This window comes from Giraffa tippelskirchi, chromosome 12 (assembly GCF_054371585.1).
Source record: "Giraffa tippelskirchi isolate mGirTip1 chromosome 12, T2T-mGirTip1v1.2.pri, whole genome shotgun sequence".
NCBI lineage: Eukaryota > Metazoa > Chordata > Mammalia > Artiodactyla > Giraffidae > Giraffa > Giraffa tippelskirchi.
In genome coordinates, this window is record NC_137286.1 from 91,625,230 (window position 1) to 91,641,592 (window position 16,363).

At 44.6% G+C, this 16,363-nt stretch overlaps 1 protein-coding gene across 1 annotated transcript in view; it reads left to right on the forward strand.

Moving 5' to 3' along the window:
* LOC145528635 (uncharacterized) overlaps positions 1–16,363 on the forward strand; it is a 576,677-nt gene that overhangs the window by 540,272 nt on the left and 20,042 nt on the right. Inside the window, exon 8 of the mRNA XM_081547288.1 lies at positions 6,079–6,203. Within this exon, the coding sequence (XP_081403414.1) occupies positions 6,079–6,152 (74 nt within the window). The 3' untranslated portion in view covers positions 6,153–6,203. The remainder of the gene's footprint in view (positions 1–6,078; positions 6,204–16,363) is intronic.

A 16,363-nucleotide genomic window follows, 5' to 3' on the forward strand; every position in this document is an offset into this window, starting at 1 on the left:
GAAGGAATCACACACATAAGGCATATCTCCCAATGTCCAGTGAAATGTGATGAGTGAGGGATATGGTGAAAAAAAACATAAAAACCCAGTCCTACAGAAGAACAGACATTTATAGACTCATGATCTAAACTGTACACATGCTTTCAATAGCACACCTGATGTGTGGTTGCCCAAAATTTGCAAGATGCGCAAGATGAAAAAGTTATGGAGATTGTCTGAACAAAAATGTGAATGTACTTAACACTACCCTTAAAACAGTAAATTTCGCTTTGGTTTTTTTTCTACTACAATTTAAAAAAAAAATAGTGGTTGAGACTATCAGGTTACTGCCAGCCTTTGTAGAAGGGAGTGGAAATTTGGATGAGGCATCAGCGAAATGGTAGGTGAGAAGGACTGTACAGTTGCTATAAGAGAGATGGTGTTGGGGGAAGCAGTATTTGACTCATAGAGGAAAGAGATGGCCCAGAATTAGAATAAATGATACTGTTACTGAAAGGTGTGTGGTCCGGCTGCTCACTGCTCAAAATCCAATAAACAGGCCAGACTGATGGGAAGGAAAGTTTGCTTTATTTCAGATGCCGGCAACTGGGGTGGGGAGGGTGGCAGACATCTGTCCAAAGGCCGACTCCCGCCCCCCTCATTGGCAACGAGTGGGCAGGAGCTTTTATAGATAGAAGTGGGGAAGGGGCTCCATGCAGAAACAGCACAGTCAGCACTGACAGTCATCCTCAAATTGGTCCTCAGGGGTCTGACCAGCATTGTCTTGGCTATCTAGGTACAGTTATTCTTCAGTTCCAGGGTCCACTTGTTCCCATTTCTTTGCAGTCAGTTCTCGGAATTGTGGCAGCTCACGTCCTGAGTACAGTCTGGTCATCATGTAGTTAACTTCTCCACCTCGTGTTTTAGTATTTATGAGACAGCTCACAGGATATGGCTCAGAATACTATCTATAGCACTTGAGAAAGAACTAAAGGTCCTTGACTATTGTTAATAACTACATTATTATTATTTAATCTCCTTTGACTGTTTTTTTCTTTGTTTCCGGGTTTCTCATTTCTCTGATTAAACTTATTCTTTGACTAAAATTTTCCATAGACAAAAGGCAAGCAAAGGTTGGGGGCCGGTGGTGGGTGGAGGCAAGGACCGTAGGGTCCTGCTCAATTTCAATACCAGCGAAAACCTGGAGCCAGGTGGGGCCTGGGACTGGGAGGAGATCAGCCTGAAAAAACAACAGAGCACCATGTTACCTATTCAGAATAGGCTGGTGCAGAAAGCCTTGAATGCCAGTCAAGTCCCTGGAACTTGTGAGCATGGCACACCAGCATTTGAAGCACACTGGTCAAGCCTATGAGCCTGAGCACCTCTTAGGCGCCAGGCTCCAAGCGAGGCTCCTTATACACCATGTTTCACTCAGCCCTCACAACCATCCAAGAATTAGAGATGAAAAGAAATGCTGCTTGGAGAAATTAAATGACATCCCTAAATCGCACAGCAAGTAAGTGGCAGAGCTGAAATTTACCTCTCTCTCAAAACTCAAGTGTTCATCAAAGACTCACCCCAAATCAGAAACTGGGCCAGATGCCAGGATGACAGAGAGCAGAGTGCATGCCATCCAGTGCGGGAGACGGACCAGTGAACGGGAGGGACAGAGCTGCAGATGCCACTGTGGGTGAACAGGGACACCTTGGAAGCCAGCTAAGAGCACCCAACTAGCTTTAAGGGAGGAACAAAAACGTCTCCTTGTGAATCGTTTCATGTTTCTTCTCTGGCTATATTCATGCTGTTTTTCTTAAGGTTAACTAAGCGTTACGAAGCTCAAATTGGCAGTGATCATATCCAAACTGAAGACTGTCCCGTTGGTCCTGCCCTCTTCTCTGCAACATATTTGAGACGGCTTGGTTATCTGGAAGGGATTCAAGGCATGGAAGCTTCCACGGCCCATGTAAAGCCAACTCCTAGCTAATCAGAGACCTCCTAGCAGAGCTCCCCCTTCCTCTGCTCTGTCCTCTCCCACCCAGTGTCGGGGAGGTCTCTTACAAACTCCACCCCACGTGTGCTTTCTGCATCATACACTGTATTTACTAGGAATGCACACGTCTGGAACCTTTGAACAACTGAAAATGCACCTGTAAAGTCCAAAAAGGGAAGAAAAGCTAAGCTCCTTTTTAGCTTTTTACTGAAAATAGACACTCCCATCAAAACCAAAGGCTTGAAAGCAAAAAGAATCTGGCAACAGGAGTCAGTTTCAAAGCTTGTTTTCTGAAACCAACACCAATGGATAATAAAGTCAAAAATAAAAAATGACTTAATAGGTTCTATAATACAGATAACTTTTAAACAATACACAAAGAAGGGTTTTTTTACCCCCCCAACACATCACCTTCAAAATCATGTCTAGATCGTCACAAACTATAAATCAATTCATATTCCCTTCACCTCTGGCTTTAAAATAAGTTGGTTCTTTCCAAAACAGTCCTGTCTTGAGCTACTTGCTCTTATAATGGTCTCCACAAACTTGTTTCTTCTCACGTTTTCCCTCCCACTCTTCCCCATGCCTAGCATCCTCTGCAAAGAGTATTAATGAAGGAGCTTTTCCCCAGCTCTCTGTGATAAGGCCTGACCTTAGTGAACTTTGGCCTGGACAGCAGACCACTCTCCACTAAGCTGCCCAGGGGCTGGCCCTACAGGGGAACACAGATCCCTCCCCTGGACCCACCAGAGTACTCCACACTGGATACACACATAAAATGGGACTGTCGTTTCTCTATTTTAGAGGGATGTTATGAAAACCACACTATCAGGAACAGTATACTACAAATTGCCCCAGCTGCTCTTCGTTCATCGGTATCTGGCTTTAAACCACAAATTCACAGGGCCCAGAACACTCACCAGTTGGCTAAACTCAAGGTCAATCTCAAATAGATACGCAACTGCGTATTAATAAAACACCCAATGAAGAACCACGGTATCTGCCAGTCACCATAAAAAGTCTATCGTCCACAGGAAATTAAACATTTTTACTTGTGGTGTACCCAGTGTAAATGCTCACACGTGACTATGGTTCCTTATGCATTTGCTTTGGGTACGGTACCATTTTCATTAGGAAAGTCCAGTGAAAAGCACTTTGTGATGGGTACAAGCACTCGATCCAAGTGCACTCACAAGGCAAACCCCGAAATTGTAAAATAAAGCACAGCAGCATTTCCACAAGACATTACACATTTAAGTATTTAGTTTTGTTTTAGGGCCATCTTGCAATATCTTTCCCCAAATGTTGGTTTCGGAAAGATTTTATGTCCTGGTTTTCATATCATTCACCTTATAAGGAATGACAAAGCCACAGTGAAGCTACTTCTAGGGTTGTTACTGAGCCTTTTCCTGACAGAAACATGTACTTTTGTCCCAAATAAAGAGCACTCCCCGGGCCATGGCTACTAATAATATAACCATGAGAATTTACTTATTCAATAGGAATATTAGAAATTTGTAAAGATGCCATTCTCAAATTTGCAGAAACTGGCTTTATTAACCAATATTTATAGGGGAAAAAAGCATTCATCATCAGTGTCTTCCTCTGAGTAGCTCAATATTCACACTTGGAATTTGCAAAGAACCTTAGCAATGACTGTGAAGCCAAAGCCAGCGGTTTTACAACCACTACTCTTGCTCTGTGGAATGAGAAAACCAGCTCAGACCACTGAACGTGACGAAATTATTGGTACCAGAATTAGTTAGTTGAATTCATAGGCAAGTTGAGCTCATAGGCAAGTGAGCAAAAGCAGGCAGGGAAGTTTTTCTGCCTCCAAAAGCTGGCATCAGCCATAGTTTCCATGAAACTTGCTTCAGAACAGAACTCTTGGCAACCATAGCTTCCAAGAGTCTTCAACTATCAAAGGAAGATAGACAAAACTCAATCAGAGTGATTTCATGATTGGCTGAGTTAACGGTCTCTATGGGTTGGCCACTTTTAGCAGTTTTTAAAATCCTAGACTGGCTTCCTTCTGGTGCTCCACACATTTCTATGCTCCCTTTGGATGGACAGTACTAAAGCCTCTTTGCTAGTATTACTAGTTTGATAATGATTTCCCACATTTATCTGGGCCTTTTGTCACTATGTAAGGTAACCATGAGAACTTCCCTAGTGGCTCAGTGGTAAAGAATCCTCCTGCAATGCAGGAAAGACAGGTTCGATCCCTGGTCTGGGAATGTCCCCTGGAGAAGGAAACAGCAGCCCACCCTAGTATTGTTACCTGGAGAATCCTACAGACAGGGGAGCCTGGTGGGCTACAGTCCATGGGGTTGCAAAGAGTCAGACACGACTTAGTGACTGAACAACAACAACAAAGATGCTCATGATTTAAGGAGACACAAGCCATTCAGTGTTATGGACTGAACTGTATTTTACCAAAATTCATATGTTGAAAAACTAACTTGCAATTTGACTCTCTTCAGAGAAGAGAGAATTATCTTTAGGAAGATAATTAAAGTTAAATTAGGCCATACCCCTAATCCAGTAGGAGTAGTGTCCTTATAAGAATAGGAAGAAACATACGAGATATCTTGCTCTGTGCACAGGGGAAAGACCACATGAAGACACAGTGTGAAGGGGGCCATCTACAAGCCAGGAAGAGAAACTTCCCAGAAACCAAACTTGCTCTTCGACTTCCCACCCTCCAGAACAGTGAGAAAATAAATGGCTATAGTTTAAGCCACCCAGTCTGTGGCATTTTGTTATGGCAACCCAAGCTGATGAAGATACTCAGGTTACAGCTTGACTGTTGTGACCCAAGCGGTATGCAGACACGCGGCAGGTGCGACCATGCCCTCTCAACTATGCATTCATGTACTTGATTTCAGTGTGATGTTCACAACACCCCCATGAGCTAGCACTGTGAAAAGAAAGTGAAAGGGAAGTCACTCAGTCGTGTCCGACTCTTTGCGACCCCATGGACTGCCTACCAGGCTCCTCCATCCATGGGATTTTCCAGGCAAGAATACTGGAGTGGGTTGCCATTTCCTTCTTCAGGAGATCTTCCTGACCCGAGGATTGAACCCAGGTCTCTCGCATTGTAGGCACACACTTTATCATCTGAGCCACCAGGGAAGTCTAGCACTGTGACTGGTATCAGTGGAAAGAGTCAGACAAAGCCATGTTTGAATCATGGGCTACTACTTCTTGAGCAAAGCTCTCAATTCCTCTGGAGCCTCAGTTTTCTCCCATAGTAAATTTTTATCAAACTGGTTAACTCCATCTTCTCCACCAAATTTAACCAGACTCAGTTTTGTTAAGCATTTTTTCATCCACCATGAAAAGACTCATTTCATGTTTTGTTTTGTTTGTTTGTTTTTTTCACATGAGTTTGATGATTTCTTCCCTGGTGGCTCAGCAGTAAAGAATCCACCTGCCAGTGCAGGAGATGTGGGTTCGCTCCCTGGATCGGGAAAATCCTCCCAGAGGAGGAAACAGCAACCCACTCCAGTATTCTTGCCTAGAGAATCCCATGGACAGAGGAGCCTGTTGGAATATACAGTAGATGGGGTTGCAAAGAGTTGGACATGACTTAGTGACTAAACAACAACAACAAAATACTCAAAAGAAATATGAAGTGTTGGCTTCTTTAAGAAAAGAGTAAACTACTATAAGGATATGTATTATTATTGTGGGGAGGGTTTCTCTCCTTTCATGCCCAGAAATTTCAGTCCCTTAATTCTGGTGGTTTGATAGGCGAGTCACCCAATGGTCACATCTCTAAGTCAGTCATTGGCCACGGGCTAATGCTGACCTCTGGAAAGTCACTTCCTGGAAATGTCTTTGGGTCATCCTAACTGTTTTTGTCAACAACCTCAGAAAAGTAAATACAGAGTTTATGAGTCAGATCCATCAATATCAAGAATGAAATATAATAATAAATAGTCAATAAAGACTACTGAAGAAGATCGAGGCATCAGTCTCTTAATAATAATGCTAATAAAAGCTCAAAAGTATTGTAGTTTACCATGAGCAGCCAGTAGCTAAGACTTTATATGCATTATCTCAATAACCTTTATAGGTTAAATACCACTGTTCCCACTTTACAGGTGAGGAGACAAGCACAAGAAGGCTAAATGACTTGGCCAAGAGTCTGCAGCAGGAAGCAGCGGAGCTGGTTTGAAATGCTCCATGGGACCAGATCGCTGCGCTGTTCATCTTCTTCCTCTCTGTGGCAAGTAACACTGTGGGAGGGATTTGATGTTGGGGAAATTTCCATACACTCTTAAGTGACACACAAGTGTTGTTTCCTTTAGCACAAATCCTCCTGAAGCCATTCTGGTGTATAAAATCAACCTGCATGGTCTTAATTTAAAAATATAGAAGACACGCAACAAAATCACTTGAGTCAACACTAGGAATGATAATGCCAAGTCTGTATAACCAGCCCCCCCGGAAAGACAGACTGCTATGTCCTTGAGTCTAAGTGCTTTTAATCATTACCCTACAATCCAAACTGAGATACCGCCTTCTCTCATAACAATAAACCAAGCAAAATTTCAAGATGCTAGCCAGGAGACAAATCATCCAGAGAAACCACTTCTCTCTCTTCTGAAAGCACTGGGTGTTCTCTGGAGCCCTGAAACTCATTATTCCCCGGAAGGTGAACAGCAGAGTCCAGTTTGCAAGCAAGTTGAGATCCCTTGTTCCTAACAAGGACTCTGGATGCCTCTAAAAACACTGGCAGCCATGCGCCCAGAAGTCTGCATGTTTGCTTGCAATGGAGAAGAAAGGGACCAGGACTCCAGGAGTTGGGTGAGTGAGGGAAGCTTTGAGCATATTTATGGATTGAGGGAACTGGCAGAGGGAGCGCACTAGAAAATGCACGGTGAGAGGAGAGAATTGATAGAAAGAAGTCCAGGGTAGAGGAAAGATTTGCTCCAGCACTGAAGAGAAAGACTTTGTCTGGGGGCTGGGCAAGGGTGGGAACCACACAGTATTTCTTTATTAGAGGCAAGAAAGAAGATAATTGGAAATGAAATCTTTTAGGTAAAATGAAAGATATTTGTGTCAGACAGCCTCAATTTTCTCAGAAAAGGGGTGAGAGGGCTGGGGTTTGGATGAAGAAAGTTTGCAGAGTAGAAAATGTTTAGGACAAACAGTCCAGTAGAGAGGGTTAAAAGGATTCCCAGGTAGAAGTGGCAGCTGTGTCAACCTCAAGTGGCATGAGCTGTAGTCCAGAGCAGAGGGCGGCCTTGCTATTAAGCGGGGTCAGGTCCTCTGACAATGGTTTTCTGGTCTGACCTTGCCTCTGTGATTTATCAGGGTCCTCGCTTCAGTCATTTCAACAGCTGCCTTTTTGCCTGCAAGATAATCCAAGGTCCTCAGCATGACCCAGAGGCCTTTTGTATCTGACCCCACCTAACTCTCCAGCATCCTTTTTTTTTTTTTGCCTTCTGCCATACTGAACTAATTTTAGTTCCCCCAAAGCCCTAAGTCCTTTCATTGCTTCTGGGCCTGAAATCCCACAGGTCCTCAGAAATGTTTCTTCCCTTCAATGCTTGGAGAGTAAACATTCTTTTTTTTAAAAAAAAAAAGGTTTCCTCCTCCAAGAAGCCTTCCTGGATCACCTAATGTAGAACTGATCACTCAGCTTTTCCTTTTGTCAACCCACCTGTGCCCTGTATAGGTTCCTGGCATGACAGAGTACTTCATGTTTCATTAATTCTAAGATGCATGTTTTTTCACATTTCAAAAATCTCTGAAATGAGGATATGTCTTATATTTGATAGTGTGTCACAGTTTAATTGGTAGGATTTTTATTATTATTATTATTATTTCTCAGTGGTACCAAAAAAGGTGCATCCTACCTCAAGAGCATTGGTGAAATGCAGCTTCGTTTTTAAAAACTTTTTAGAATGAAGCAGTGATTCGCATCTGGAGGTGATCTCGTTTTCCCTCCCAACACACACACTTCAGCAATATTTGGTTCTGTCCACTGGTGGGGCGGGTATGCTGCTGGCATCTAGTGGGTAGAGGCAGAGGATGCCCAGGACAACCTCCTGTTACCCCACGCCATACTCACACACACAAAGAATCATCCTGCCCAAAACATCAGCAGTGTGAAAGTTGAGAAACCCTAGTTTATGTTGACAATATTTATTTGGGTATATGCTATGCTTTATTATATTTGATGTTAAATCAATCTTCTAAGAGTATAAAGTTCAACCTAATATATATCTTGCCTGGAAAATCCTATGGACAGAGGAGCCTGGTAGGTTGCAGTCCATGGGTTCACTAAGGGTCGGACGCGACTGAGCGACTTCACTTTCACTTTTCACTTTCATGCATTGGAGAAGGAAATGGCAACCCACTCCAGTGTTCTTGCCTGGAGAATCCCAGGGACGGGGGAGCCTGGTGGGCTGCCGTCTGTGGGGTCGCACAGAGTTGGACACGACTGAAGTGACTTAGCAGCAGCAATATATATCAATGTTTTCCAAACGTTGGCTTGTAGAGCAAGAACAGCAACTCTTGAGAAATGCCCTTTCTTCATCACCCCTCCCCCATGTCCCTCCACTAGACTCCCCAGAGAATGAATGAAGCAATATTACCGATCAAAATTGGAAGGCCAGAGGGTCTAAAAGAGATCTGTGACCTTAAACAAATTAGGAGAGTTAACAGCAAGACCAAGACTGGGTCCCAGACACCCAGATTTCCCTGCTCCCACGCAGCCTGGGAGGCAGGCCGCTCTGCTCTCTGCCTAAATTGGTTAACACAGTTTGGTGCCTTAAGAGGAAACCTGTGCCCTTCAAATATGAGCAGCGCGACTTAGCAGGAGTTTAGCCTGAGTATTCACGCTTCAACACCCGGCACCCACGCCGCTCTGGTGCTACTTTATGAGAATTTAGGTTGACTCTGTAAGGCCCCCTGAGCTCTGTGGGGAATTGGATTTATGCAAAAATAACTGCGATTCGTAAGTGTGAAAGAACTTCAAATACATGTAGGTGGTTTCGTCATACAAACGGCAGAGGGAAAGGAATACGTGTATTTGAGGCTGTAGGGGAGCGGTTATTAATTTGGAAGGAGAGCAGGCGGAGCCGTCCTCCACGCCCAGAAGCTGCACGTGTGAAAAGGGCCTCACACTGGAGCTGGAAGCTGATTCATGTGAGCGAGGGAGGGGTCCCAGAGGAAGGTTTTGGCAAAGACTTTCCGTGTCTCCGTGCTGCAGTCAGGTGGGTCCCGAGTGCCCACTCCCCCGAGCACCACCTTCCTCCTTCCCACTCCCAGGGCTGGATCACTGGGGGAGGCTCCACTCTGGATCCTGTGGCCCAGCCTCGTGTCTGCCAACCCCCCTCCCCACCCTGCGGCGCCGCAGGGGGATGAATGCCGAAGGCCAGGCTCACCTTCAGGCGGATGGCTGAACTCCTTCAGCTCCTGCTGAACTCTTTGGCCCTGGAGAGGGCCCAGGAGCGTCTATCTGCTCCACTCTGACCAGCTCCGAGGGCCAGCGCGCTGCGCGTCGCCATCCGAGCCAGGGTGCCGGGCCCGGGGGAAGGGCAGCAGTTCCGCGACCCTTCGGCGCCTCGCACAGCTTCCACCTCGGAGAAGCTCGCCTGCGCCCTGGGACCCCAGATTCCTGATCCCCCGGCTCCCGCCCTCCTCCTCGCGCCCTCGCCTGGGCCCTGCCAGCCCTGCCAACCCCACACGCTGGGGCGGTGGGCACGTGGTCTAGGTCACGCGGGCTCCCGGGGGCGTCCGGACGGTCCCCAGACCCCCACTGCTGCTGCAGCAGCTGAAGGGCGTGCAGAGCCCCCATCTGATGGCCGGTGGAGGCCTCTAAGGGCGCGGGGCTGGCCCTCGCCTCCGCCGCCGGCTCGTTACCCTCCACACGGGCAGGTGCAGCCGCGAGCGATGGAGGCGGGGGCGCGTGGGGGCGCTGGGGTCATTTTCCCAGCCCGCCGCTCCTCCGCCTCCCGGCCTCTCGGCATGTGGGGCCGGCCCAGCCCTGCGCCCGCGGTCAGCGACCCGCGCTGGCCCCAGCATTCGGTTCGAGTCCGAATGGGCTTGTTCCGACTCGAGACTGCCTGAAGTCCTGCTCCCCCCCCCCCCCCCCGTGCACTTGAAAACCGGCCAGAAGCTGCGCGCTGGTTCCGCCTCCTCTCCAGGGCTTGGCTGGGACAACCTGCCGCTTTGTGCGGAGGCATCTATCCAGGGATACCCCGCCCCCATCTCCTTTGAAGGAGGCCTACCTGAGACCTTTTGGGGGCTGGGATGGGGCTGCACGAGTTAAAGACCCACCAGGAAACGAAAAATGTGCAGGACCAGAGAAAAGCTCACAAAACCAAGACGTTGCTTGATCCCCCTGCCGCCCTTTCACAACCCTAGGGGGAATTTTCAGGGACTTCGTGAAGCAGCCTTCAAGGCCCCTGTCCCGCCACACAGAAGAAAGGGACTGTGTATCTTCCCAGGCCCCGCTGGGAGGGCCTGACTGCCGAAGGCAAAGTTGCATCAGGGCGCAGCCCGGCCTGCTCGCGAAGCAACTGCGAAGCAAGGGCTTGGCACTGCCTGGATGAGGAGCCTCAGTGTTTTTTTGTGAAACTCCCGAAGGACTTAGGCAGCAGAGTTTGAAGCTAAATCCTTTTACCAGCCATGAACCCGGGACAGCTGTACAAATAGTTGCTGGTTTTAATTAAACCTAACTTCAGCTACTTCCTTGACTTAGGGAAAAGAACTGGCAAATTTATGCTTTGATAAATTGGCAACTATTGGTGTGTGATTACACTTTAAAAAAAAAAAAGACATTTGAGGGGACTGGTAGGGATGCCTGTCTCAGAGCGGAGTGGTTTCCACTCTTTTCCTGCATGGGAAACAGTTTAGAATCTAAATCTTAGATAACCCCACAGCCAAGTAAAATGGGACAAGGGTGCAGGCTCATGGCAGACAAGTAGACCCTAGCAGACCCAGAGGATGGGGTTTCATTCTTCCTTTAGAGGGAAAGTCCATCTTTGAGGCTGTGAAGTAAGATCTGGGGAGGCCCTTGCATGGGAAAGTTTCTCCAGGGAGTCCATTAGTCTAGAAATGTGGTCATCAGAGATACAGGGAGGGATTGGGGGTCCTTGAAGGTCTCTTTAACTCTGGGATAATATGACCCCATATAATCCTCCCAACTCTCCAGTGAAGGTTCCTTCTCATTCTCAGTATTTTCTTCGCCTATGAAAACAAATCTGAATGCCAAGGTAAAGAAAACCTTTCTTAAACAAAAACAAGTATGTTCACACTAATTATAACTCGGTGAAAATGCATGTCTGTGCATTGACAGAGAGGAAATTACTTTGGAGGGAAGTAAATAGCTTAAAGTTGATTAGATTCTCTTGAAGTTACTTAAGTTCATAATAAAAAAGAGAGAAATTCTTCTTTATGTGTTGTTTTTTTTAATCCTCAAACATTGAACTACATTAGTTCCCAGAGACTAACTGGGAATAGCAAAAACTAACCCCTAATTTTCACAGAGCATGTCAGGTCTCCAGGGGTGCTCCTCTTTCCAGATATGTAGGAAAAATCCTAGTGGACCCACTGTTCCACTATCAAATGACTGACTGTGAAAGCTTCTTGACATGAAATTCCAGCCAACTGCAGAATTGAAATCACCCAATGCAGACTGACCTGAGGCCCCACTGTTCAAGATACCAGGCTGACTCTGAGAGCCATAACACCAACTGAACTGCCGGAGGTAAGAGAGATGGAACCAGAAAACCATGGGGCCTGGCATAGGGTGATTGAGGCTTCATTAGCTGCCGATGTTTTCTGGTATCCATTAGAGAACACTCGATTATCTAGAAATTCAAAGCTTTGTCTGTCTTGGCCATGACACCTTTTCCTTTGCCATGACCTTGAAATGGCTGATGATATGAGGCCCCAACTGAGGAAAAGGATCCATAAACTAATGAGGTGAGTCCATAGCAGAGCAGATCTACCTTTGATCTAAAACACTTCCAAAGTTATGTATGCTGGGCTACCAGACCAGGTAACTAACTACACAGTCCCTACTCACTGTACGAGCAATTTAAGGCCACTGGACAATAAAAGTCACATCCAAAAGGATGAAGGATTGGACACGTGGTATTTTTGCTTCACAATATCTATTTCATTGTTTTATGTAAACCATACCCTAATTTCCCAGTGGCTAGTCTTTCTCCTCTAGGCTCAGTCCATGTCATCAGGTGGGATGAACCCATTTCATAGAAGAAGTGGGCTGGAGCATCCAGGCTGAGGCCAATCACACATCAATCCAAGTTCCCACTGTGAATGGTCAGGAATGGGCACGTGACGTAACAGGAGCCAATGACAGTATCATTTAGAATGCTTTCAGCTGAATGTACCGTATAAGAGAGAATAATGGAACTAGAATAAAGTCCAGGCCAAAAGATGAAATAGCAAAAAAGATGAATTCCCCTTTAACAAGAAAGCTCCATATAAAATAGTTTAATCAATAAGTTACTGTCTCAGATCACAAGTCTTAAGATAGGATGGCTCCAGGGTTGAGTAATCTTCAGGCATGTCAGATATCCAGGGGTCCTCCTCTTTGCCGAAACACTGGAAATCCAACTTTCTGAGGCTGGCACTCCTAATATCAAATGGCTGACTGCAGTGACCCCTTGTGGATGTGAAGCCAAGAAGATGTAATTTCTGGAGCTTCTGCAGCCATCTTGTGAGTCTGAGGAGAGAGTCTGCCTGTGAATGAGCAACACTAAAGAGAGCAAAGCTAAGAGATCTGGAGAGAGAGACTAGTGGTCTTGTAACACCCTCTGAGCCCCATATTGTGCTGCATAAGAAGAGAGCCCCATCTCTGAGCTTTTCAGTTATTTGTTACATTGCTCAGTCATGTCCAACTCTTTGCAAACCCATGGAATGCAACACACCGGACTTCCCTGTCCTTTACCATCTACCGGAACTTTCTCAGACTCTTGTCCATTGAGCTGGTGATGCCATCCAACCATTTCATCCGCTGTCATCCCCTTCTCCTGCCTTAGTCTTGCCCAGCATCAGGGTCTTTTTTAATGAGTTGTCTCTTGGCATCAGGTGGCCAAAGTATTGGAGCTTCAGCTTTAGCATCAGTCCTTCCAATGAATATTCAGGGTTGATTTCCTTTAGGATGGACTGGTTGGATCTCGTTGCAGTCCAAAGAACTCTCAAGAGTCTTCTCCAAAGCCACAGTTTAAAAGCATTAATTCTTCAGCACTCAGCCTTCTTTATGGTCCAACTCTCACGTCCACATATGATTACTGGAAAAACCACAGCTTTGACTATAGGGACCTTTGTCGGCAAAGAAATGTCTCTGCTTTTTAATATCTGCTTTTTTAATATCTGCTGTCTAGGTTTTTCATAGCTTTTCTTCCAAGGAGCAAGTGTCTTTTAATTTCATGGAGGGCTTCCCAGGTGGCACTAGTGGTTAAAAAAAAAAAAAAAGCCCACCTGCCAATGCAGGAGACATAAGAGACATGGGTTTGATCCCTGGGTTGGGAAGATCTCCTGGAGAAGGGCATGGCAACCCACTCCAGTATTCTTGCCTGGAAAATCCCATGGACAGAGGAGCCTGGTGGGCTATAGTCCATGGGGTGGCACAGAGTCGGACATGACTGAAATGACTTAGCAGCAGGGGGAGATGGGAAGAAGCAATGTTTAATTTGATTGCAGCTACATGGCCCCAGCACTTTTTTTTCAGTATACAAACCACTGAAATCTCTTTTTGCTTGAATTTGCTTTAGGTTGAGTTGACTGCCTCTTGCAGCAGAAAGTCACAACTGAAGCAAACTGCTTGAACCATGTTATAGGGTAGATAAGTTAATGGAGTGATCCTAGGATCCGTTATAGGGTAGATAAGTTAATGGAGTGATCCTAGGATCCGGTGTTTCTCAGGCAAAACCCTGCTAAAAGGTCCCTCCAGCCGTTTCCAGCAATGCTGATTCATTTACCTCATCTCTCTACTACCTCAACAGTTGTGGAGAAAGATAATTTGAACAACTCTGGTCGTTCCTAAAGACTGACAAGAGCATTGGAAAATGACTAGTGGAGACATTCATGACTCACGTTGATATGGGATGGAAAAGGGAAAAGAATAGAGAAACTCGGTGAAGTAACAAGCATTTTTCTACCCATTAATAGACAAAGTCGAGTGTTGTTAGGTAAATGAGTATTCTGATGCTTCTTTTATTGCAAAGGTTCTTTTTCCACATGAACAACAGATATGATCACTTATGTGGAAGCATGAGGAAGCCAGACACAGTGAGAACAGAAGGGAGCTGGAAGAAGGTGCAGCTATGCGGAGCCTTTCTCAAAGGCCTTGGCAGAGCCCAGATACATCTGAGCCCTCCTTATATACTTTGGCAGTTTTCTCCAAAAGGGATCCAAGAAAATTCCAGAAATGGGGCCGTTAACCTTCAACACACTCCAGTGGAGTTCACATGTGGGGGCAAAACAAAACATGTCCAAAAGAGACCAAAGAGTTATTATTCTTGAATGAAAATTATGATTGAGGAGAAACAGATGCCTTAGCGATATAGCAAGATATGAAAATGTACTATAAAAGAGAAAACAATGGAACTAGGGAAAAAATGGAAGCCCAAAGAAGAAAGAGCAAAAAAGATCAAATTCCCTTTTTAAACACACAATTGTAATGTTTGAATATGCCAAGTCATAAAAATGCACATGCGATTCTAACTTTGGCCTAAACATTTGATTTTCAAAAAAAAAAAAAAAATGTGGTCCTGCCACGAAACCTCTGAGTTGCCAAAAACAATTGTTTACACAGGGCAATGTGTTTTCAGGACGTCTTATATGTGCTGCCTGCCCAGGCCCTGTTAAGCTGGTGAAGCTAAGTGAAGCTTAGTAAAACTAAGTGTAGAAAAATAGGGAAGTCTAGTAAAAGGAGGGGAAGGAGAAGTCAAAAATGTTGAATCCCACCTGCTTCTGCTGACATAATCTGATATGCAATTCACCTCCTCAACATAGAAAACATAGAATGCCATTCCTTCTGGACACATACATCATTTTACTTGATTCTGTCTGAATAAGTTTATGTCCAGGAAGAATTCTTGATGTTGGCAAAAATAAATTCAAAAGTGGATTTTAAAAGAGTCAATATAACTTTTCTTAATTCTTGTACTTTCAATAGATGATTTCTTGCTTAAGAGTAAGAGAACAGCCATGGATTTTCATGCTACTTACTTACACATGATTCCAACAAGACACCCCTGCTGTGTTTTCCTCTTTATTTCTGATTATAAGATGTCACCCCTGAAGAATATCCTTTCTCTTTGTGGGAAGAATTTAAAACGTGCTTTAGTTCCTGAACTATTGGCTTGGCCAAAAAGTTTGTTTGGGTTTTTCTGTAAGATGCAATGGAAAAACTCAAACAGACTTTTTGGCCAACCCAATATTTCAATTGTATGTGTAGATATGACTTGTAATACTGAAACTGAGGGAGAAATAGTAAAAACAAGTGAGAAGGGATAACATGGGAAGTGCTTAAATCTGACTAAATTCCAGTTTAGAGAGCTGGATTAGTGCCTTCCCACACTGGCTGTCTGTACTAGGAAAATAAGAGAGGCCAACAGAGCTACTTGCTTTGTTTGGTCATTTTAATCATTTTGTTTCAAAGTGTTATTGAGAATGGTCCAAAAAGTTGAAATCAGGTAAAAATCACCTAAAAATAAAGACCTGCTGACCACGACTGAAATGACCTATTTTTTCCCTTGGAGAAAAAAGATAAAATACTTTAAGATGTATGTTTACATAAAAATATGACATTACATCTTTTAGCATAAAGACTGTTTTTCAATTCTTATCATATGGTTCTCTGACTGCTCCCTGTTGATTAGCAAGTGGGCTCTTATAGATGCTAATCTGAACATAAAGTTCAAATGTTCCATAGACGTGATGAAATTTCCAAGTATTTGTTCAAAAAAATATATGTAAATTTTCTTCCCATTTGAAAATTGAAACCACATTCAATAGGATCCTTAATGCCCTGTTCGTATATCTAAGCTTCCTCAGAAGCTTAAATTGTAGCCTTTGATGCTTCATTCTTAGATAATGGCAGATAATTTGTTAAAGAAGCATTAAAGGAATTCTTAGTGTCCTACTCTTTTCAGCTAAGAATAAAATCTAAAATGTTTGGTGAGTATTATTTTAATACACAATTCTGTTTAACAATGCCTTATTTTTTTAAAAAGTTTAATGACTGTTATTCCAAAGCCAGTGTAAAATATAAAACACATGTAACGGCAAGAAGTATACCTTGAAATATCTTTGTACTTGTTGTTGTTGCTCAGTTGCTCAGTCGTGTCTGACTCTTTGCAACCCCATGGACTGCAGCACGCCAGGCTCCCCTATCCT